Source organism: Emys orbicularis, chromosome 10 (assembly GCF_028017835.1).
Source record: "Emys orbicularis isolate rEmyOrb1 chromosome 10, rEmyOrb1.hap1, whole genome shotgun sequence".
Classification (NCBI taxonomy): Eukaryota; Metazoa; Chordata; order Testudines; family Emydidae; genus Emys; species Emys orbicularis.
The window spans coordinates 32,298,811-32,321,704 of record NC_088692.1 but is presented as its reverse complement, the minus strand read 5'-3'; the positions used below and the strand labels follow the sequence as shown (position 1 = coordinate 32,321,704).

At 50.8% G+C, this 22,894-nt stretch overlaps 2 protein-coding genes across 5 annotated transcripts in view; one reads left to right on the top strand and one right to left on the bottom strand.

The window, feature by feature from the left end:
• RHBDF1 (rhomboid 5 homolog 1) overlaps positions 1-11,697 on the top strand; it is a 96,781-nt gene extending 85,084 nt beyond the window's left edge. The window contains exons 12-18 of the mRNA XM_065412568.1: positions 1,126-1,226; positions 2,630-2,693; positions 3,597-3,691; positions 6,549-6,624; positions 8,593-8,693; positions 9,050-9,203; positions 10,932-11,697. Coding sequence (XP_065268640.1) covers positions 1,126-1,226; positions 2,630-2,693; positions 3,597-3,691; positions 6,549-6,624; positions 8,593-8,693; positions 9,050-9,203; positions 10,932-11,351 — 1,011 coding nt within the window. The 3' untranslated portion in view covers positions 11,352-11,697. The remainder of the gene's footprint in view (positions 1-1,125; positions 1,227-2,629; positions 2,694-3,596; positions 3,692-6,548; positions 6,625-8,592; positions 8,694-9,049; positions 9,204-10,931) is intronic.
• Positions 4,693-22,890, bottom strand: SNRNP25 (small nuclear ribonucleoprotein U11/U12 subunit 25). Of its 4 annotated transcripts, XR_010561726.1 has the most exons (7): positions 22,743-22,890; positions 22,049-22,139; positions 20,498-20,603; positions 19,936-20,010; positions 17,845-17,907; positions 13,643-13,795; positions 4,693-4,941 (listed from the first exon to the last, which is right to left on the bottom strand). XR_010561726.1 is itself a non-coding variant. In XM_065412569.1 (6 exons), exons 1-5 carry the CDS (start codon positions 22,857-22,859, stop codon positions 17,853-17,855), a joined length of 444 nt encoding a protein of 147 aa, XP_065268641.1. In that variant the 5' UTR covers positions 22,860-22,890; the 3' UTR covers positions 13,069-13,795; positions 17,845-17,852. The 4 variants fall into 4 exon arrangements, 3 of the variants coding, with proteins under 3 accessions (XP_065268641.1, XP_065268642.1, XP_065268643.1); XM_065412569.1 differs by lacking the exon at positions 4,693-4,941 and having other exon boundaries at positions 13,069-13,795; XM_065412570.1 differs by lacking the exons at positions 4,693-4,941; positions 13,643-13,795 and adding an exon at positions 15,060-15,155.
• Between the last annotated feature and the right edge of the window lie 4 nt (positions 22,891-22,894).

The window sequence follows — 22,894 nt, the reverse complement described above, 5'->3', positions numbered from 1 at the left end:
TGCTGTTGTGAAAGTCTGATCCCCTTTCCCAGAAGGCAATTCAAGACAAACACACACAAAGGGGAGAGCAAAGACAGAAACTGCAGCTTCTGGCACTGGTGCTGCCTCATTTGCAGCCTCGGTACTGCAGAAACTCAGGTGCAGCGCATGGTCTGATCAGCCACGCTGAGACCTGGCAAACTCATACCAGTATCTTGTTCAGGGCATTGCTTTTAGCTGCCTTTTTGGTCTCAGGCTTATGGAAGTGTTGCAAAACATATAGTCTTGGCTGCTAAGGCAGACTCTGGTTAGACAGAAGGGAAAAGAAGAGGGATGGGAAAGGGAAGAAGTAAGGTGTGGAAGGAAAGAGAGACACGAGATGTGTGTGACAGTCTCACCTCCCAGGAGGCATCTGGGATTTAGCTGAAGCCTGTGGAGGTGGCAATGTCAGCTGGGTCCCTCTGACTCAGTCTGGTCAGGGCATCTCTCAGGATCAGGATGACAAAGGCCCAACTGTGTGCTGGTGCATCCCGGGGTCCCAGAATGGTGGGGGTGGCAGCCATAATAGTAAAGCTCACTCCTTCTGGTCCACCTGTCTCCCACCCAGCTGTTGTCAGCTTCTTGATTTTTGACCCCTGAAGTGGTTTTTTTAAGGACCTCCCAAAAGGGAGTGGTGGACGAAATAACCTGTCGCTTCATTATTTTGTTCAACAATTAGACCTAATTTCTTTCACACCAATTTTGGTCCATTGATTTCTGGTCTCGCACGTCTCGTTTAACAAACATGATCTTAACACAGTCCTTGAGTTATATTAATAGGCCTCTTCATTTGGACTAATTCGGTCTGCCTCCCTCCCTTTCATACCTTTCCCCCTTGCCATTTGTTCTTATTGCTTATTGGAACAGTTTGTAAACTTTCCCTCACTTTTTTCAGCTGAGCTCACAATCAGGCTAAGTTTGTAGGCCGGTTGTCAAAAGTCTCTGTACTCAGCGTGTGTGACCCCATCTCATTCTGATCCCCCAGCCCCCTGCTCAGTCACTGGGACCCCACCCCACCCCCAGATTGTCTCTGTGAATGCCTCTGCCTCCTAGAGCTCCTGGGCCCTGTGGTGATCAGTCGTGCCTCCTCTGCTCTCTCCTGCACAGTCCACCCTGGCCGTGTGGGTGAAGTGGCCCCACCACCCCAGCACGCCAACACTGGCAGGAGGCAAGAGACAGTTTGGATCTGTTTGTCACCAGGATCCCAGGTAGGCACTGCCTGGCTCAGGCCTAGCTCAGCCTCTCTCCGCCTGATGAGCACCAGGGGCTGCTATGTCTGAGCAACAAGACAGAGGCGTCGTGTTGTGGAGCCGGGTGGGACTGCTCATTTTCCTGGGGCTTCTTAAGGAAGTAGAGGCTGTTTGGAGAATGGGCCAGGCAAGGGGAGTAGATCCATAGCTGGGGAAGGAGACTGCTCTGGGCCTTGAGCGGAGGAAGGAGCATGATGAGGTTCTGACCCCAATATGCTGTGTGAGGTTCTGATACATTCATATACCATGGGGCAAACTGCTGGACACAGGTGAGGGCACAGTGTCACTGGGTAGAGGAAGCGGGCACAGGGTGTCACTGGGTAGAGGTGGGGAAGGGGGTGTGGAGTGTCAATGGGCGGGGAACAGGGCACAGGGTGGGGACTGTGGGAGAGGGTGGTGCGGCTCAGAGACCAATTGGATACTTGGTCTGATTTCCGCTCCCTCTCCCCTCGGGCATTGCTGTCTGCCTGTGCTTGATGCTCTCCCTGAGCCCCCAGCAGTGTCCAGGCAGGGAGCTCCTCTGTGCCTGGCTCAGAACTGCTGGAATTCACCCTGCTGAGCCATCCCATCCCACACGGGCCCTGCCCTGCCCTGCCCTGCACGCCATCCCCTGCTCCCTGCTCTGCAGTCTCCCTGCCTTCCTAGCTGCTTCCTGCCACAGCACGGGCCCCACCTGCATGCAGCTCTGTGACTATGGCAAATACCACAGAAGCCCACAATCCATGGGAGTCAACCCAGCTGGCCTGTCGCTTCCCCTCCTATGGCTCCACCCTGCCCTCTGTTGGAGCCATGTATTTCCCTAGAGCATCCAGACTCCTGAGAATCTCCCTGGGACTCCCTGTGCAGGGGGAAATGTGCATTGGGGGATCGCTGGCAGCTGGGTGTGGGGCTGGCCCTGCGTGGAGAGGAGTCTGATAGGTGGCAGGCAGGGCAGAGCTTGGGTGCTCTGTCAGGTAGCTGGCCAGCCAGTTTGCTGCTCGGGAAGTGGCCCAGATGCTGGATTTGGTAGAATCAACGAATGCACCAGGAAGTCGAGGTGTGCCCCTTCAAGTGACTGCACTTCAGTCAGTCAGCATCACAGCACCATGACAAGTTCTCTCAGTATGGAGGCCTTGGTCCCTGTGGCACAACACTACCAATGGCAGCTTGGACAATCTGACCCTGAGCGATCCCTGACCCAGTCTAACCTGTCCTCAGCTCTATCCTACAGACATTGCACATGAGCTTGGAGGAAACCCTGGGGATTGCGGCAGCAGCATGGTGCTGTGGCTCCTGGGAAGTGGGGGGTTCTCCTCCCCGGCCTGTTCCTGTCTGCTGCTGCCTGGTTTGTCCAGCTGATCTGTTGGATTTTGTTGCCTCAGGGTTTGTGAGCAGCCAGCATCAATGGATCCCCATGAATGGCCTGATGACATCACCAAGTGGCCGGTGAGCATTGCTAGAATCACGGTTGGGGGGCAGGGAGTTGCAGGCCAGGGTTGGCACAGATGGTGCCGAGCACTCCAGCCTGACAGCTGCCCAAGGAACAGAGGCGCTGGAGATGGCCTCAGCCCGATGTCTTTCACCTCATCACCATAGAGATGCTTTGCACATCCTCTACTGACCAGTCAGTGGGAATTCCAGGCCCCCAGACAGAAATCAGTGCTGTGTGCAGGGGGAGGGTGAAAGATCAGGGGCAGCCCCAGAAGATGCTTCCTCCTGCAGAGAGCCGGGAGACTCAGAAAGGGAAGAGTTGGGCAAGGGCAGTGTGGGGCCCAGGCTGCTCTGGGGGCTGACTTGGCCCACAGCTACCACTAGGGTGGGGGAGCCCTGAGCACAGCTCGGCCAGGCCATTGGGTCTTTGAACAGCGACTCCAGTCAGCTGAGATTTTGAATCTTTGACCTGACTTTGGTATTTGGGAGGAGAAAAGCTGCCAGGCCAGGAGACAGGCCCGCGTTCACCGTGCTAGGCCAGCCTGCTGAGCCCTCTCCTGAGGGCTGACTGTTAAGGCTGCTTCTCCCAGTCAGAAGCCAAGGGAACTGTTGTAACTGGGAGGAGCCTGCATGGGCTGCTAGGAGCCCATCTTGGGGAGGGGGCTGGCTGGGCCACCCAACTGGCAGCTAAAAAGCTATGTATGATCAGGTTGTTCTGTTGCAAACCCGGGTGCATCCCCATTAACCGCTCCCCTGCCAAATCACAGATGGAGGTAGAACGTGGCCACAGCACCAGCCCCATCCCCTCCCAGGACCTGGTCACAGGTGGCTCAGAGAATGGCCACAGCACCCTCCCCACATGGCAGGCGGCAGAAAGGTTCCCACATCCATCTTATTCCATTTGTTGTTGTTATCCAGATCTGCACCAAAAACAGCGCCGGGAATTATACCAACCACCTTCACATGGACTGCGTGATCACAGGCAGGCCCTGCTGTATCGGGACCAAAGGAAGGTAATGGGAACCCATCTGCCCTTCCGCAGAGGGCTGCAAATAGAATGAGGCACACGGTGCATTTGCAGAGGCTTTGTGTGATTTGCATGTGGGCACAGGGGGCTTGTTCTTCTCCGCAGAGGGTAGTCTCCTGGCTATGCGCGGCCCAGGACACTACTTTGAAAGGGAAATCAGACAGAAATGGAACCAACTCAGGCTTGTGCATCTAGAGAGCTAGGCCCTGCCCTGTGCTGTGTGGGGAGGAGCAGAAAGGTAGAAGCCAGACAGAGGCTCCAGCTGAGAGGGCCAGGGGACAGCATGCTTTGTAGCCCCCGTGACCCTGTGCATTTCCCACCCCTGGCACAGCAGCTTCTGGCCAGCACAGAATGTGTGTAAGGGTCTAGAGCATTGGTTGCTGAGCCATCTTTTTGACACTGCAGAGCACTTTGAATAGACTGACCTGTTCTTCAGATCTGGAGCTCTCACGTTTGTTCCTCGTTGGGGGGAATAAATGTTTTCCCTGCCCGTCTGATGATCTCCAGTAGTGCTTTGGGATGGTCCAGCAGCCTGCCATGCCCTGCTGAGTGCAGTGTAGACTGAATGGGCCTCGCATTTTGTCATGCTGGAAATGGAGATGGTCTTCGTACACATAGGTTAAGACGTGTCCCTGGCCCTGGGGAGCTGACAGGCCAAAGCTAGACACTGGCAGTGGCTGAACGGAGGGAGCTGTGGGGATTACAGTGAGATGGGAGGGAGGGCTCCTGGGGCATGACAGAGTTATGGAGGGATCTGACGGAAGATGGAAGTCACTTGGCAGTGACGACAGGGAGGCTGTGCCAGATGCAGGGGCAGCATGAGCAAGGGTACAAAGCAGAGTGTACTGGGAGCAGAAAGGAGAGCGTGTCGGGAGGGGAGTTGGGGAAAAAGAACAGAGATGGCAGGTTCTACAGTGAGGGCCGGGTGCTTGAATTTGATGTGGTAAGCAACGGGTGCTGATGTGGCCAGGGGAACAGGGAAGGCATTTTGGATGGATGTGGGGAGCAGGGAGAAGCGGGCAGGCCAGAGGGGGCAGGTTACAGTGATGGAGGGGAGAGTCCTGTGCTGGGGGGGTCTCTTAGGCAGGAGGGAAGACATGATCCTGGGATTGGAACATATGTGATAACAGAGTCACAGTCAGTCCAGGTTCCTGTCCTTCCTGGCAGGAGGAATAATTAGCCACTGCTATAGTCCCAGATGCCTTGGCTGGCCAGATCCTCAGGCTGGGCAAGGAGCTGTCAATAGAGGTTAGATAATAACGGACAGGGAATCATCAGTGCTGCAAACCATGAGTATGGTGGTCTGGCTTTCAGCAAGAGGAACTTCTTGCTCTTTATACGGGTGTCCCTTTGCCCGATGTGGATAGCCAATTGGGGTCTTGTGAGGTTGTTCCATTAGTAGGGGAAATTGATTATAAGAGTCAGGTATTTCTTTGGTGCGATCCTGTTTATTTACAAAGAATAGACACACAGTCCTGTTCCCTGGAACACAGGAGGAACAAATAACAGAAGTTCCTTGCTCACAACTTGAAAGTCTGCCTCTCCAGTGAGTCCTGTGCCCTAAGGAGCTGTCTGTGATCCCTTTCAGGGCTACACTAGTTTTTCTGGCTTTCTCCTTTTGCACGCATACACACAGCTGCAACCAGTCAATCCCTCAGCCCCTGTATTTGCAATAACTGCCAGGGAAACCCTGAGACCACATTGCTTAACTGTTCTAGACCTTGGGTGGTAGCTTCTTATTGTTTCCAGTTATCACTACATAAAGGGATATTTAATTGCTCCTTCTGTGTAGCCTGAATGAAGGGTGTTTTAGCACCCATCAGTTTAACAAAGGTCTGTGATTAGACCAATTTGTTGGCAGCCATTAGCACCTTCCAGCATAATCGCATGGTGGTAGTGCCCAGAGAACCAATCAGGATCTGTGTGTTAGGTGCTGTACACATATAGAGAGAGAGACAGTCCCCATCTCAAGTTTCTCACAGTGTAAGAAAGCCCTGCAATGGATGTTGTAGTACCTAGATTTAGAGACCCCCAAGATTGTGGCAGACTCACTTTAGCTAGGAAATCAATGGACTAGGGTTATAATTCCTGCAGGGAGATCCTTAGGTTCTTGTTCCAATCTGACTCATAGAACAAAATCCCAATAGAAATCAATGCCTTCTTGTACAGCCTTGTCTACATGGGCTGCATAGCTGTTGGTGTAGTAGTGCAACTACTAATGTAGTCATGATTCACACATTTGGTGGGATTTGCACAAGTGTAAATTGTGTCTATGCTAGAGCTGTGCAGCTAGACTGGAGGCTGATGTTCAGGGTACACCAAGCCAGAGTGCCCTGATGAGCACCTCCCAGAAAAAAGGGAAGACCTGGTCTCTGCACCAAAAGGGTTTACAGGCAAGGGTCCTACACAGAAAGGGGAAGGGCAGCACAAGTCAGCTCCTGTGCCTCCTCAGGATTACCCGGGACATTAGGCTGGTGGGTGAGACATGGCGGTAACTTTGAGGGACGATTGACTGAGGTGCCGAAGGTGACTCAGGATGTGTTTGGGGCGGATATTGGTGAGGGCTCTGTCTGCTGGGTGAATTGTTCAGAGTGGTTCCCTGGCTCTAATGGGGACATCACCACACACAATGGCAGCAGAAAGGATGGTACAAATGCCCCTGGCAGGGAGAGGCTACAGCAGTGTTGGGGAAGCACATCTCGGAATCCTGTGCATTGTGGTGCCAACTTTGGGGCCTGGACTTAGGGTATATGGGGGTCTGAGGCCTGCAGAGCAAGGCTGGCTCCAAGAGGGCAGCAGGTGCTCCTAACAGCACAAATGAATCTTGCTGTTTTCCCCCCCAGGTGTGAAATAACATCCCGAGAGTATTGTGATTTCATGCGGGGCTATTTCCATGAGGAGGCAACGCTCTGCTCCCAGGTACGGCCAAGGCTGCAGGGCAGGTTCTCATGGCCACTCACTCCTCCCTCCCCTCACTCTTCTCTTTCCCTCTCCCGTCTCCTCCAAGTGGCTTGGCGAGATTTGGGCAAGATTTTGCAGCTTTCCTTCCCTTAGCTTGGGAGCCCCTTGCTGTTCCCCACAGCGGGCCCCATGTGAGGCTGCACTGCCCGCAGAGCTCTCCTGCCTTTATTCAAATGGGGGCAGGTGGGCAGGCCTGGCTCTGAGCCACAGACAGGTTAGAGAAGGCAACTCCCTTCCCTCTCTGGAGACCAACGCCGGATTTGTGCTGCAGGCAGCCCCCCAGCGCTGGGGGAGATTCAGGAATGAGTGTGAGGGGGTAAAAGCGAGGTACCAGAATCCTGGTTCTAGTTCTGCTCATGATGTGCTATGTGATCTTTTTGCTTCCTCTCCATGAAGAGGGGAGAATGTGACTTCCCTGCTTCGTGCGAGTGGTGGGGAGGAGGGTAACTGGAGAGTTGCAGGGAGTAACTTAGGGCAGGTGCACAGAGCACCGATACCCATATGGAGGCTCCCGCACTGACAGGAAGTCAGGTGAGTGGGCTCCCCCTGTCCCATGTGAGCAGGGGGAAGATGCATATCTTCCTGTAGGGGGCAGTCACACAGCTACACTGGCTTCCCTGGACCAGTCCATGCGATACAGGTGCAGAGGTGCCTAGATTCTGTGGCACTAGGCACATTACAATGAGACAGGCAGAGCAATACCTTTGTGTGGCAGGAGGGGGCAGCATATTCCAGCCTGCATTCTAGCCAGGTTTCAGCCTCCAGGCTGCGAGCTGGCTATTATGGGTCGCTAGGTAACATGGAGGGTGAAGAGAATGTTTGAGGCCTGTAGGCTTTGTGTTTTGGTGCCTGTTTTGCTATGCCTCTCAGGTCACTTTAGGAACTGAGTAATAGTGCTTCTGGGGAGAGGTACCCCATGGGCACTGTGTGCATGATGATAGGGTATGACTCTGCCTATTCACAATGAGGTGGGTGTCAAATCCCTGTAAAGTCCAATACAGGTGCCCATGCTCTGGCCCCTGCTGGAGTACAGCATCAGAGCCCTGGAATACTTTTCCTCTTGCTGGCCATGTGGGGACTGGGAGTCCCAGCAGCTGTGTAAGCAAGTGTAGATGCACATGAAGATGGGACTGGCTAGGACATGCTCATGAACCTTGCTCAGTTCTCTAGAGACCTAGGCAGGTGAGTCATCCCAGACACAAGTGTTAATGCAGTTCTTGGATGCATAAACAAGGGACTCTTGAGTAGGACCAGAGGTTATTTGACCTCTGTATTTGGCACTGTTGCAACCACTGCTGGAATACTGCGTCCAGTTCTGGTGTCCATAGTTCAAGAAGGATGTTGATAAATTAGGGTTCAGATAAGAGCCATGAGAATGATTAAAGGATTAGAAAACCTGCCTTATAGTGATGGTCTCAAGGAGTTATTACAATCTGTAAGTGCCTACATGGGGAACAAATGTTTAACAACGGGCTCTTCAATCTAGCGAAAAAAGGTCTAACATGATCCATTGGCTGGAAGCTGAAGCTAGACAAATTCAGACTGGAAATAAGGTGTACATTTTTAACAGTGAGAGTAATTGGAACAACTTATTATGGGGTCATGGTGGAGGGCATGTTTCTCTAACAGATCTGCTCTAGGAATGATTCTGGGGCACTTCTCTGTGTCATACAGGGGGTCAGACTAGATGATCACAGTGGGCCCATCTGGCCTTGCAGTCTATGAAACTGAGGTGTTTATGGCCTTATGCGTCCCCCAGCCCTGACCATGCCCATCTGGAGGCCTCAGCCCCTGGCAGAGCACTGTCATGGCTGGAGTAGAGAGCAGTACGTCTCCCAGCAACCACCATCACTGCCTGCAGCATGGTTAGTGTGACTGCCTCCCCATAGACCCTCGGGGCTTCCAGCTGACCTTGCTCTCTGTTAGGTGCACTGCATGGATGATGTCTGTGGCCTCCTGCCCTTCCTAAACCCAGAGATTCCTGACCAGTTCTACCGCCTGTGGCTCTCCCTCTTCCTCCACGCTGGGTAAGTCTCACTGCAAAAACAAACCAGTGTCTGACACTGTCATGGGGGGGAGGAGGGGGGAGGTGTCGGTGTCTGGGTATGGTACTCATTGGTTTCCTGCAGGGGTTGCGGAGTGGTTATCCCTGCTTGGTTGTGTTACAAGCAGTGCTCAGCAGGGGGCCAGTATCCTCTGCACCTCAAATAAGTTACAAATATTTCATGTCCTTGGCCCAGGTGCTCGCTGGGGCCATGGACTGAAGTGCATGCAGGAGGCAGGCCAGAGGCCACGGGTGAGCCTGGGGCAGGGATTACAGAGCAGGACTGCACAGGACTTTAGTAGCTGCTGCCTCAGCTCTGGTGGTGTTCTGATTTGGTAGGATCCTGCACTGCCTGGTTTCAGTCTGTTTCCAGATGACCATCCTGCGAGACCTGGAAAAGCTGGCAGGCTGGCATCGCATCTCCATCATCTATCTGCTCAGCGGCATCACTGGGAACCTGGCCAGTGCAATATTCTTGCCCTACAGAGCGGAGGTAGGTCTCTGGCAGGCGAGCAGGCCCAGTTACCTGCTGAGAGCACTCAATTCTACATCACCCAGCCCTGGCACAGCCCAGACTGGGGACCCTAGATTGGCTCAGCTCCTCCTTTGTGGACACCACTTGGATGAGGAGCGGGATGACAGCTCCTGGCGCTTCAGCCTCCACTGCCACTTTTGTCATGGGCCATCTCTGCATCTCCCTGGCCTGTGAGGCAGAGGGCAGCACTATTGACCAGTGACTGACTCTCTGAGGGTCTCGCCCTTTCAGGACATGGCCCCAAGAAACAGGAGTGAGGCCGGGCCCTGCCCACAGTCCTGAGGAGGCAGTGAGATGCCCAGCACGATAAGGAGCCCATCTTGAGTTAGCTTAGTGCAGGGGCCCAGGCCTCTGACAGACCTGAGACTGAGAGCTCCATAGCTAATGTCCAAGAGCCGTTGCACCACCGCTGTAGCGCTTGAGTGAAGATGCTCCTATGCTGATGGGAGAGCTTCTCCATCTCCCCGAGAGGCAGTAGCTTTGTTGATGGGAGAATCTCCTGGTGACATAGTGCTGTCTACGGTGGGGGTTTGGTCGGTATAACTAGGTCCCTCAGGGGTGTGGATTTTTCATATCCTTGAGCGATGTAGTTAGACTGATATGGGTCTGTATTGTAGAACTGGCCTTAAACAGAATCCCAGCAATGGGAGTTGCTGCTGCCACCACCTAGGGGCTCTGTCTCCAGAACTACCCAGCCAGGCATGGCCCTCTCTTTACCCCTGAAAATGAGCTTGAGCATGTTTGTACTGCAGGTAGGAGCAATATGCCTGCACTCTTCCACAAATGGTCACTGCTTTTAGGCTGCTGGCTATGGGTAGGCCCTGATCTTAAAAGGCTTTGAGTGTTCCCATGGCAAGGAAAAAGGGGCAGACAACTAAAACAGCCTGTCATGGCAGGAGAAGCACATACAACATTACTCCCACACCTTCCTCCACCCCTGCCTCACTGCTCCCATCCTGTATCCAGCAGCTGAAGTCGTATCGTGCTCCCAGCTGATGTCCTGATGCATTTTAGAAGAATGGTAGAGCCTAGAACAGTGATACTCAGACTGAGGCTCGCAAGCAGCAAGTGGTTCTTTAATGTGTTTCCTGGGGCTCTTTGCAGCACATGACATTAAAACACTGGGTAATAACTTAGATTGGTTAATAATTAAAATCACACAATCAGGATGTTTTACTATGTTAACGAACTGTAGTTGATAATAATATACTTGGTCAGTCATTCTGCTGTGAGAATATATAGCACTATAATAAATGAAACAATGAATTCACACTACTGTGGCTCTTTTGGGTAATGCCGATAGGCCTCTGTGGTTCAGGAGCCAAATTAGCTGAGTATCACTGGTCTAGAGGATACCGTCTATTCCTCACCACTGGATACTGGTATCTAGCTTGGGCTGTATAGCATGCTTGTTGCTTGAATGCTACCATACAAGAGTGAGGGCTGACTCAAACTGGCAGAAGGCCTGATGCAGATACTTCTCCACCAGCCCGCCCAAGTAGAAAATGGCTCCCCTGGTAGCTGTTGACTCTGAATGAGGCAGCTCCTCAGTGTCACTGACATGGAGCATTCCAGTGGCTGGTAGCAAGAGAGAGACCTCTGTGAAGCTGAGACCCGGCAGGAGCAATCAATAGCAGGGTTGGTTTAGTCTGTCTCACTGTAACCTGTGTCATCCTTCTCCTGCAGGTGGGCCCTGCAGGATCCCAGTTTGGAATCCTGGCCTGTCTCTTTGTGGAACTTTTCCAGAGCTGGCAGATCTTGGCACGGCCATGGAGGGCCTTCTTCAAGCTGTTGGCAGTGGTGCTCTTCCTCTTTGCCTTTGGCCTCCTGCCTTGGATTGATAACTTTGCCCACATTTCGGGATTCATCAGTGGCCTCTTCTTGTCCTTTGCCTTCCTGCCCTACATTAGCTTTGGGAAATTTGATTTATATCGGAAGCGATGCCAGATTATAGTGTTCCAGCTCATCTTCATTGGACTCTTCTCAGGACTGGTGATTCTGTTCTATTTCTATCCGATCAAGTGTGAATGGTGTGAGTTCCTCACATGTATTCCATTCACAGACAAGTTCTGCGAGAAATATGATCTAGACGCACAGCTTCATTGAAAGGCGAAGACTGGCTTCTCGAGCAGGTCCTGGAGTTGGATTGTCTTTGCAGCTGCTGGGCCAGTTCCACATGGACAAAACCTCTCATCCTGTGACACATCTAACCCTGACCATGGTTAATTTAAACTGTTTTGTCAGCACGTGGCAGACCTATTTTGCCTTATCTCAGAAGATCTGCACATTTTCTGAAAACAGAACAATTGTGCCTTGTTCAATTTATTGAACCTTTTCTGCTGCCATATTTTTATTACAGTACTTTAATACTACATTTTTAACCAGATTTGTTTACTACTGCTAAGGTGGTGATTAAATGGAAAGGTAGCGTTTTAGCTACTGTTAACTATTCTGCACAGTCTATGGCTACATTTGTTTGAATGTGCTTAGGATAAAGCAATCTCAGGTGCCTACTGGCCACATCCTTTCCCTCGGGCTGCAACATTAGGTTCCATGTCTTAGGGTTTCACAGTCCCAGCAGGATGATTCGACTTTACTGTTTTGTAGTAGTTGCCATAATGAATTCTCTATGGCAGTTTACAGGCTCACCATTTTGTAGGCTAAGCCTTGAGCCTTTGTGACAGTTGGACAAGCCTTACATGCCCCACCTGGTGATGGCTCTTTATGTGAAATCAGTGTGATAAGTATCATCAGCTGCTTGTTGCTAGACTCACCAGTACTCTGGTGAACCATGTCTATTTGCTCCCTTCACCTTAATTGCCCTGTATCGACTTGCCTGCAGTACAAAACCCAGGATCTCTGCCAATCTGACCCCAAATATGGTGATCAGTTAGACACTGAGCATGTGGGCAAGACCCACCAGCCAGACACTTGGGAAAGAATTCTCTGTGGTAACTCAGAGCCTGTCCCATCAGTAGCCCTGGGCATTTCTATTTTTTTGTTAGGTTGGCACAACTGATTTTGAGGACTGAATAGGTCCCTTTTTAGAGTCCTAAAGCTCTTTTAATGTCCTGTTTCTCTCTAGTTCCTATCTGTACCTTATGAACTTCTGTCCTCTCCTCTTTACTAGGCTATAGAGCAAAGGTCCCCAAACTGTGGGGCTTGAATGACTGTTTGGGGGAGGGGGGACGACAGCTGGGGCTCAGGCCAACCCCCATGGGGAGTGGCATCCAGCTGCCGGCCCTGTGCCCAGGGCTCCACCCCCCCAGCTCGGGGGAAACAGAGGTAAGAGGGGGTATGATCCTGATAAGTTTGGGGGCCACTGCTATAGAGCATCCCTGTTAACAGTTCCTCCCCTAAGGGATGTCTCTCTCTGAACCTGTTGGCCATCCCCCAGCCCTTAGTTTAACAACTCCTCTACAACCTTTTAAATTTTACATACCAGCAGTCTGGTTCCATTGTGGTTTCGTTGGAGCCCATCCTTCTTGTATAGGCTCCTCCTTTCCCAAAAGGTTCCCCAGTTCCTAATAAATCTAAAATCCTCCTCCCTACACTATGGTCTCATCTGCACATTGAGCCCCTGCAGTTCTAACTGGCCCTGCGTGTGGAATTGGAAGCACTTCAGAGAATGCTACCATAGATATCCTGGACTTTAGAGGTTTTCTAGCAAGGTGGCACAGCTGGGTGGGAACCTTCACAGAGAATTCTTCCAAAATGTTTAAATTCTCATAGTTGATTGGGTAGTGATTCAGTTGTTGTAGGAACAGGATGAATATTGACCAGTATAGGTCCTGATCCTATACGCCTTCTACTCCTCCTCCAAACCCATCACACCATCTTTATTAAATTTATTTAAACACACATAGGCTGCCATTCTGCAACATGGAGCTGCTGCCTCATCTTGTTTTATAGGTGCCAGTTCCTCATTCCGAGGCCATCACATCCTGCCTATCTCACTAAGGGAGCAAGCTCCTTGAGGTAGGGCAGTACAAAAGCAACAAAGGCCTTGGTTTTCCATACAGGCCAGTCCTCTGACTACATGCGTGCTCTCTAGCTGCTGTTGGTCTGATTCCCATCTTCTGGGCTCACGGCCTCATGCCACTATTTATGGCTTCTTAGAGGCAATGCTCTACGCTTTCACCATATCCATTTTTTAAGCTAGCAGTAGCTCAAGATCAATACCGCCTCTCTGTGGTCTGGACTGCTTCAGTGTCTATTTCCTCATGACCAAAGTCTGGTCAAGACAGCTGTGTAAATTATTAGGCGTAGTCCTTTATTTGTGGTTGTGCCTATGGTGGCATCAAGTTCCGGCAGACAGAACTGCAGAGGGCTCTGAAAAGCATCAAAATGCACCATTTGTCCTTCATAGCCAGGGCACAGCAAAAGCAAACACTAACCTATAAGAGAATTTTCATTGCCTCCTGCATTTGCTCTTCTTTGAAATGCCACAAGTTTCTCTTCTGGAAAGATGCTGAATCTGCAGGCTGGTCCTGCTGCAGTAACAGCCTCGAGTTAGTCTTTTTCAGGCAGAGGGAATGCTGTGCCTGGAGCTGTAATCAAAGAGTTAGAAATTAAGATATTGCTACTGCCTCCACGATTTCCACAGGCCAACTGGGCTGGCAAGTGACCTTGTGCACCAGCTGGGCACACTCAGAGTGGTGTATGTTGCTGTGTTTTATTTATAGTTACAGGATGCTTGATTGTTCTAGGGTATCAGGCACAATGTTTCCTACATCAATTACTAGGAGCTTGGCATTTAAAAAAAATATCATGCCACCAAAACAAAGTTTTGTAGCTTGGTAACTAAAGTTAGGCACCTAGATGAGCAGCCTGGTGGTGCAGTGCTGCTGCTTCCTTTGGCATTTGGAAAACCAGTTCACTTTATTAGATGCAGGAATATGGATTCAGGTGCCTAACTTTAATCAACCAAGACTGACAGTTTTGGCCACCCTAGTTTAAATGCCAGACAGACACTGGAATTGTTTAGTAAGCACACACCGTACACTTGTTACATTGTTGAAAATACTCATACTGTCTGAAAGCATTTTAACTATGTTAATGAAGATTTACGGTTGCCCAGCGGTGCACTGTGCCCTTACAGAACATTTAGTTCTACAAGTGGCACTGCATATTCCCACTTATGGGTACTGTGCCACCTTGTGTGCCTTTACTAACACCACTGCCCCTCAGTCTCCCCGAGGTACTGAAGGAGAGATTATAGAATGCCCTTCCCACCTCCCACCTCAGTTCCTTCCACTTGCATGCCTGGACAGATGTGAACTCTGGTCTCCTCAGAGCTAGAGTCTTGTTTCCTCCCAAAAAATCAGTGTTCCCTCATAGTGAGTAGTTAGGGTCTCTCTCTGGTTCCGGGGTATGGTGGAACCGAAAAAGTAAAGGAAGCTGGGGTTTAAAAGATGTACTTGCTGCCCAGCAGTATTCCTAGTATCAGACACCCATGTACAGTACAGTAACTCCTTGCTTAATGTTGTAGTTATGTTCCTGAAAATGTGACTAAGTGAAACGATGTTAAGCGAATCCAATTTCCCCATAAGAATTAATGTAAATGGGGGGTGGGGTTTAGGTTCCAGGGAAACTTTTTTCACCAGACAAAAGACTATTTTTTTATATATATACACATACATTATACATATATATACATATACATATATATACACACACACACACAGTATAAGTTTTAAACAAACAATTTAATACTGTACACAGCAATGATGATTGTGAAGCTTGGTTGAGGTGGTGGAGTCAGAAAGTGGGATATTTCCCAGGGAATGGCTTACTGCTAAATGATGAACTAGTACTCCGCTGAGCCCTCAAGGGTTAACGTTGTTAATGTAGCCTCACACTCTACAAGGCAGAACAAATGGAGAGAGGGGAGACAGCATGGCAGACACCCTGTGTGAGAGAGAGATGTGCATTGCCCCCTTTTAAGTTGATCAGCAAGTTGAGAGCAGCTGCTGTGAGCAAGCTCCCTCTGTCCCCCCCACCCCTTTCTCTATGGAGATGGGGTAAGTGGGGGGCAGGGGAGAGGGGCACACCCTGACAGTCTTTCCCCCCCCCCCCCCAGCAAGCAGGAGACTCCCGGGAGCAGCTCCAAGGCAGAAGGCAAGAGCAGCACATGGCAGTGGGGGGAGGGACAGCTGAACTGCCAGCAATTGATAGTCTGCTGGGCAGTTGCTGCACAGGGAATATAGGGGAGCGGGGAGCTGATAGTGGGGCTGCCGGTCTATCCTGGTTCCAAGCCCCCACCAGCTAGCTCCAATGGGCTGCTCTTTCTGCAAGCAGTGGACAAAGCAGGCAGCTGCCAAACAGAGTTATAAGGGAACATTGCACAACTTTAAACGAGCATGTTCTCTAATTGAACAACATTAACCAGGACGACTTCAAGTGAGGAGTTACTGTACCTGAAGTGTCTGGGAGAAGGCCACTTGCTTTTTGGTATCTGATCTGTCAGACCTTCACTCCCAGCGCCCACAAGTACGGATTTGTCTGCAATGTCCTCTGCTTAAGGAAGCCCTTGAGGCTAGACCTTTGGATCTGTTCGGACTTCGGTTTCAAGGTCTGAAAGAGTCAGCCTCTGCCCTGGTGGCCTCCATTGGTTCTGGTTGACTGAAGAATTTCAAGAAGGTGCCTAAATTTTCTCCCTTATGATTCTGTCAGTGCTTCTGTGCACCCAGAAAGCAAAGGTCTCTGAGGACAATCCCTTGTTCATGGAAGGATCATAGAAAATTAGTATAATTACATCTTTGGAATCCCAGTTTTTCATCCAAGCTCTAACCATCAAATTGGGTTTTCAAAAACAGCATGTGGGATGGGTCCTGACACTTGTAAAGGCTGCTGTCCTGTGGTGGGCTGGCCCCTCAGTAGCTATGCCAGAGCACAACCCTAACAATCAAAGGTTGGCAAAAGGGCAGAGCCCCCAACTTGAACCCTCCCCCAACTTTCTGGCACTGCTCTGACACCACCTCCCATCCCTCTCTCACTACTCCCACCCTCCTATCTCTGCCCCCCCAAAAGTTTTAAGAATCTGAAAGTGTTAGCAGCAGCTCATGTTAGGTGGGCCGTGTATCAGGATTCCCTTGACTAAATGGCCCAGCCACTTGCTTTTCTTTGATCACACTCAGTCCCGTTGTACAGGAAAAGGGTGGAGGGGCCTGCATCAGGATTTCATTATCCTTATTGCTTACTAGAGTCTTTCATCTGCCCTGTATTTAATTAACGCTAATTTCCTTGACAATACTTCTAAACTAAAACCGAGGCCGCATGTGGATTTTAGAGCACTTGACAATATTGCTCTTCAACCAGAAATGTTGGTCTCAGGGCCAAACTTTCAAAAGGATCCCTGCAGAATGCAGGTAGAGAGCAACTAGTGTGTACAACATGCATTCTCGGACAGCTGCCAAGGGAAGGGCTCAAACTCTCAGTACATGGGTGCAGCTCAGGTTCAATTTCCACAGCATGACCCCTTGAGCCACCCAGTTACTATCGCAACAGTCTGCCTGCAAACTCTCTGGTTTCAGCAGAGCCCTAGGATTGCTGCCCTTATGCATTTTACTCTTTGGGCCAACCCATGCTGGAGTAGTGTACTTTACTCAGTAAGTTTTTCAATACTGATTCCCCACATGGGTAGGGGATACAACTGGGGGGGCAACACCAGTTTGGGTGATAGAAAAGCGTTTGTTCCTGGGCATATAACAGCATAATTCTCTCCAAGTACGGCATCAAAAAATCAGGATGAGGTCTGCTTTATAAAGAAGCAAGTCTGAGCCCCGAGTATGGGCAAAACAAAACAAAACAACAACAAAAAACAAATAAAAACCCAGATGATTTTTGTAAACAGCTGATATTTAGGGAGGGGACCCTTTCCTCAAACGACACCAAATTTGGACCACTAACCCTACCCTGAATGCACCCGTCTCCACGAGGCACAGAAATTTCTAACAATTCAAGTCGCCCTGTGGATTTTAGAGTATTTAGAATAGGTGTGTTTTAAACAGTAGGTGACTCTTGACCTTAACTGAACTAGAACTGCTGTTCTACTATAATCTTGTGGCTCAGAATTAAAGATATCTGGGAAATGAGTCAAGAATTTTTTTTTAACCGTATCAACATTAACCAAATGCATGAACTCCATTGACAGTGGGTGATTTATTAAATACCTGAACCAGTTGTTTCCACTGCTTTCAACATGTAGGTTGATTTAGTTGTGTTCTTGCTATGTGGTTTATATAAGCACTGAATTAATCATTAACTATAAATTAAAGTGCTACTTCAGAGAACAGTATTTATTAGCTGTAAAATACTATTGGGGGGAGGTAACTAATCCCACTGATATCAGTAACAGCCGCAGTGCCTAACAATGAAGCATGTCTGCCCACTCGGTCTCATTCCAGCCTATGTGACTGAGACCTGGAAATGTAGTAGGACAAGCCAAGCGGCTGAACGTGATTGGGATACAGCAACAATTCTGAGCACTCCAGGAGTTGAGAGTTGCAGCGCTGGCCTCCATGAGCACAAGCACTATGGTCCTGGATTAATGAAGATATAGGCTTACAGAATGTGTGCAGGAAGCTTTAGGACATACCTTACAGGTCACTTTCGAAGCTTCTTTATAAAGCAGACCTCATCGCGATTTCTGATGCCGTACCTGCATAGAGAGTTATGCTGTTATATGCCCAGGAACAAACCTTTATATGCCCCCAGCCCACACACTCCTCCTCACCTGGCAGCGTCCATGCTTTAAAGGAGAGACATGGCCCCCGTGTTATTGGCAGGACCCCAAATAGTCCTGTGACCAGAGAATTCTATTCCATTTATCCAGCTTCCCACCCCATCACTGCAGTAACTCAGGACCTGCAGTCATGCAATGCATTAAGTTACATGACTAACATCTATCACATGCACCTCATTCTCTCATCCTGTCCCCAGTGGGAGAATCATGCATGCACAGCAGTGTTGGTGGGGAGGGGGCTGGAGGGTTGGTTTTTTTGTAGCGAAGGCATTTCTTGCACCCACCAATCTGTACACAGTATTTAGGAGACAAGCCTTTTCCCTTCAGTCTGTGCACGGAGGTTGCCAATTTTCTTCGTCCAATCTGATTGGCTCCAGTGTGCCCAGTGCCAGAGTGTGTGTAATAGCTAGAGAATGCAGCAGGTGCTGGCGCTGCTCCCTTCTCCTCATGTTACTGTGTGTGTGTAGAGCTGGGATGGTTTGTAAACTTCTTTACTTAGATCCCCAGTGACATACCACTGAGCAGGGCCAGGAGCCTGTTTTCCACTCTCATCCTTGGTATGCCTGCTGCCTTCTACTCTTCACTTCCTGCCTGTTATCATGACTCCCATCCTACCTCTCCCTTCAGCCTCTCAACCAGTGGCACGGCTCCCTCCCCCATCCCAGGGTTCTGTCCTTGCTCTGCTCCCTGTCCTCATCTTATCCTGGATGCCTCACTGCCCGTTAAATCACAACAGAAAAAAAGACTGACTCACCCCTCGTCTCAGCTAATTTCTGCCCTCCCAGCCCCATCACCACCACACATGCACACTGCTCCCTGAGGAAAAATAACTCCCCTGCCTCTTTTTCCCTTGGTCTGTTGGCATCTATGGTGTTGTCAGGCTAATTTAAACTGAGCCCCACAGGGCAGAGTGTTTGTCATATTTATCTGGGAAGCACCATGCATACCTGTGGTTGGTGCTCTGGAAACAGCAATAGCCTGGGAAATGCAGAACCTACTCTCGGTAACTGCGAATCAGGGAAATAGCTTTTCACCAGGAGAAAGGACTCATGGCTGCTCTGTTGAACTTCAAGGTTTGCTGACTTCGAAACATCAAGTCAACATATTGTATTGTTATACACACTATGAGGACAGCCCAGAGAATGAGAAACAGGGACTGAGACATGAGGGGTGGGGGGTCCCTTTAATAATAATTATAAATGTTGGATCTAGATCTGTCAGTGGTGTATCGTAAGTGGGGCAGGATCTTTCACCCTGCATAGCGGAGCTGACCAACCTATGGAGAGAGGGCTTTCTAAGAGAACCCCTTACTAATAGTCACCAAGTCACCTCCGCTGAGGTTCATTAAGAGACCAAGCCAGAGAAGTAGCCTTAATGGTTCTAGCCCACTTTTGTGGGAATAGTCTGAACAACAGGGAACCCAAATGGGAAACCCAAAGACACAGGAGGTTCTGGGCCGGCTAGAGGAATAGAAGTGGCTTCCGTTTTGTTCCTGTAACTGAAGAGGAAAGCCTGTCTGAGCATATAGAAAATCATAAGACTAGATGAGACTCAATACGCGTGTTGGCTGTTTATTGTTACAAAATCTCCCTTTCTCTCATTGCTTTGTTGCAGTGGTTAGCTAAAAACATTGTTTTAAGGAGGCTGTTGGTCAGTCTCACTGGTCACAGATTCCCCCAGGGAGAAAACACGTGCCTGACCCCAGGTCAGGGAGAGACGTGCAGCTAGTTCACTCCCATGACACCAACCCTGGGAGCACTCCATGAGGCAATGCAGTCACACTTCTCAAGCTTTCCATTGGAAAATCTAACCAGAATCAAAGGGACAAGACCAGCCCTGCACGCATAAACGTTTTACAGACATGCAATCTGACAACTTGGATCAAGCCAGGCCTCTTTCTAGTCCCAACAAGCTCAGTGAAGATAGAAAAATCCTGCTACTTACTCTCGCAGCTTCTTTTTGTCATCTGTCATTTTCTCTCCAGCAAAGGTTAAGTGATACGTTCTCCATACGTAGGTCCTGTAAAGGCAAAATACTGTAACTTAACAGAGGGCAGCAGGAACAGCAGCAACCCACAAAGGATCAGAGAATAACGATGACAGCACAGAGGGGACAGCAATGAACATGACTCAGTGAGCGCAAGTGCTGCTCCCTGAGGTACCCGAAATATGAAAGGAGTGAAATCCTGCTCTGTATGTGGCCTGCCCTTCCACTGCTCTGTTCCCAGCTATCACAGGTCAGTCCAGAGTGGAGTGACTGAGCAGCTAGGGCCTTCAGGCTCTTAGTGCCCCACATGTGCTTTACAAGGGACTCCACCTGCAATTATGTCTCTTGGGTCAATTACACAAATGAAGGCCAGGATTTACGCGCCTCAGAGACAAAAGGAAATGAACAGGATTGTGTGGGTGGCTGCTTTACACTCCTCTTGTTGTAGGAGAAACGGTAGTATCAAGGTGCATCAGATTGCCCATAGCACCCTCTTTCCCCTGGGGAGCCCCCAACTCACCAGCTAATTTGCTGTATGCCCCCTTCCCGCTCCTGCTTCAGCTGAACATATCGCTGGATGGCTTTCTTCAGGTCCAGGACACTGGCATTCTGTACCACTACTACAGCTAAAAGGGAAAAGATTGTCACCTGGCAATAGTCCCAGAGATGCAGTCCGAAGGGAGGCAGAACTCCAGCTCCCAGACCCCGCCCTCACCTGTTGGAAGCTGCACTTTAAGTGGAGTTGCTTTGTGCTATTTGTGGAGAATAAAGAGCAACACTAGGACTGGCTTTCCTTAATGCTCCAATCCAAAAGCCTGTGCCACAACTGCACAGGGCTGGGAACTGGATGATACAAAGCCAGCTTGGCAGCTGGTGAGAAGTGAGGTAGGGATGAGTCTGCCTGGCTGTATCACACAGGAGGTTTTTTTACTTTATTGCATCACAGCATTTTAGGCCCCTGTGCGTCGGACTCAGAATATGGTTTGGGCTGCATGGGCCTGTTGAGAAGGCACTAAGCTACAGCACTCCGATACCCTGCTGGCAGCATTCAGAGCCCTGCATGACAAGGAGTTTACCAATCTAGCACCCTTCACAATATCACCATGGTAGGGTGCCATGTGGAAGGGTTTGCCCAACCTCAGACACAACACCCGCTGCATTGGCTTACTAGCTGGCTCAATACTTAAGTGTTCTGGATTGAATTTCCTAGAACTCCTCCTCAACCTTCTGATCCCATTCAAAACCCAGCCCCTGCAGATAGCCTTCTTTCACCAAGCATGGAATTCCTCCCCAGAGCCCATAATGCCACCCCTACACTGGCTAGGGAAGGTCACCTCACAGTGAGCTAAGTGGTGGGGTAGGCACTAGATCAAGTGGCAAAAGAAGATGTGGGAACTGAACCTTGGTCTCAGTGTCCTCCCCAGATCTAACCCCACCTCAGCCTGGCTTCAGTAGGAGGCTGCACACATGCCCAGTGCCACTTAACTGCGAGCAACTACCCCAGCTAGCTCTACCACTCTCCCCCCGCTCCAGCTTCTGACTGACCAATGCTCCAGAGCTCTAAGATGAGCCTGAGATTTTCAAGGGAGATGATTCAGCACGGTCCCTGCATGTGTGCCATTTAACATGACAAATACATCTATGTAGGGGCAGGCCCTACACAACCCCTGAAGTAGCACATGGGAGCAGACCCACTTCTCCTGGCTTGTAGCCCCTCCCTTCACTTTAGGTCAAAGATCTGGCCAGTGATCTGTGACAGGCCATCAGTGTGATCTTAGATGATATGTCTACTCTGCAATAAAAGACCCATAGCACGGGCATCTGTGGAGGCACCCACACACAAGAAGGGTGGGTCTCAGAGCCCATGCTCCAGTTTGAGCCTGAACGTCTATGCTGCAATTTTTAGCCCCACAGCCTGAGCCATGCAAGCCAGAGGCAACTGACCTGGACTCAGACTCAGTGCGGTGAACTTTTTATTGCAGTGTAGACATACCCAGAGAGACTCCCAACACAACCCCGACAGTCAGCATAGGGCGCCGGGGGTGGGGCGAGAAGCATGTCAGGGACTTACGCATAACTTCTTCATCCGCCTTGCACACCCGCACAGTCATGGCTTGGCCATACTCCAGCGCAATCTGAGAATTGATTTCCTCCACGGTAACCTGTCCAGAAAGTTAAACACAGATGAACCACCAGGTGTATCTTGCTCCACACAGCCCTGTTAGCACTCTGAGTGGTGTGACTCAAAGCGTCTGATACCTGCAGCCATGGGGCTCTGCCCTCTTGCCCGCCTCCTCCCCACCCCAGGGCTCTGCCCCCCCATACCCTGCCCCCAATCCACACCCCCGGCACCTCCACAGCCCTGCCCTCTCACCCCCATTTCTCCCGGGCTTTTTCTCCCCCACCCACCCCCCTTTCTCGAGGGCTCTGCCCCCCCATGACTGCCCATGCCCTGAACCCACCTGCACCCCTGCAGGGCCCTGCCCCGCCCTACAGCAAACCACCCATTCTGCAGGGCTCTGCACCCCCCGCCGCCGAATTTCTAGGGCCCTGCGCACCCCACAACTCGCACCCAACCACCCCCTTTCTCCAGGGCCCTGACCCCGGCAGTCACATGGGCTCGGGACACGCCCCCCAGCTCCTGTCCAGCTCGCCCCAGAGCGGTGGGGGGGGGGGGGGGCACGCAGTGACGCGGCACAATGCCGGTGAGGGCGGGGCTGGGCGCTGCTAGGACGACGGGGCTCCGCGCGGGGGGCGAGCGGCACCTGCACGGGGAGGTCGCAGAGCAGCGGGTCCTGCACGAGGCGGGCCAGCCCCTCCTGGAACAGCTCGAGCACCTCGGCGTGCGCCAGCTCCTCCTCCTCGGGGCCCGGCTCCGCCATCAGCTCGCGGTTCGCCAGGAGGGCGGGGCCTGAGC

Bases quoted from the DNA above. Each gene is read 5' to 3' on its own strand.
- SNRNP25 (XM_065412569.1), bottom strand. From the start codon at position 22,859: ATGGCGGAGCCGGGCCCCGAGGAGGAGGAGCTGGCGCACGCCGAGGTG. The intron at 20,011-20,497 runs GTGAGTTGGGGG...TTGCCTTTACAG, and splicing joins GGCATACAGCAAATTAGCTG to GACCTACGTATGGAGAACGT. The intron at 17,908-19,935 runs GTAAGTAGCAGG...CTCTCTATGCAG, and splicing joins GACAAAAAGAAGCTGCGAGA to GTACGGCATCAGAAATCGCG.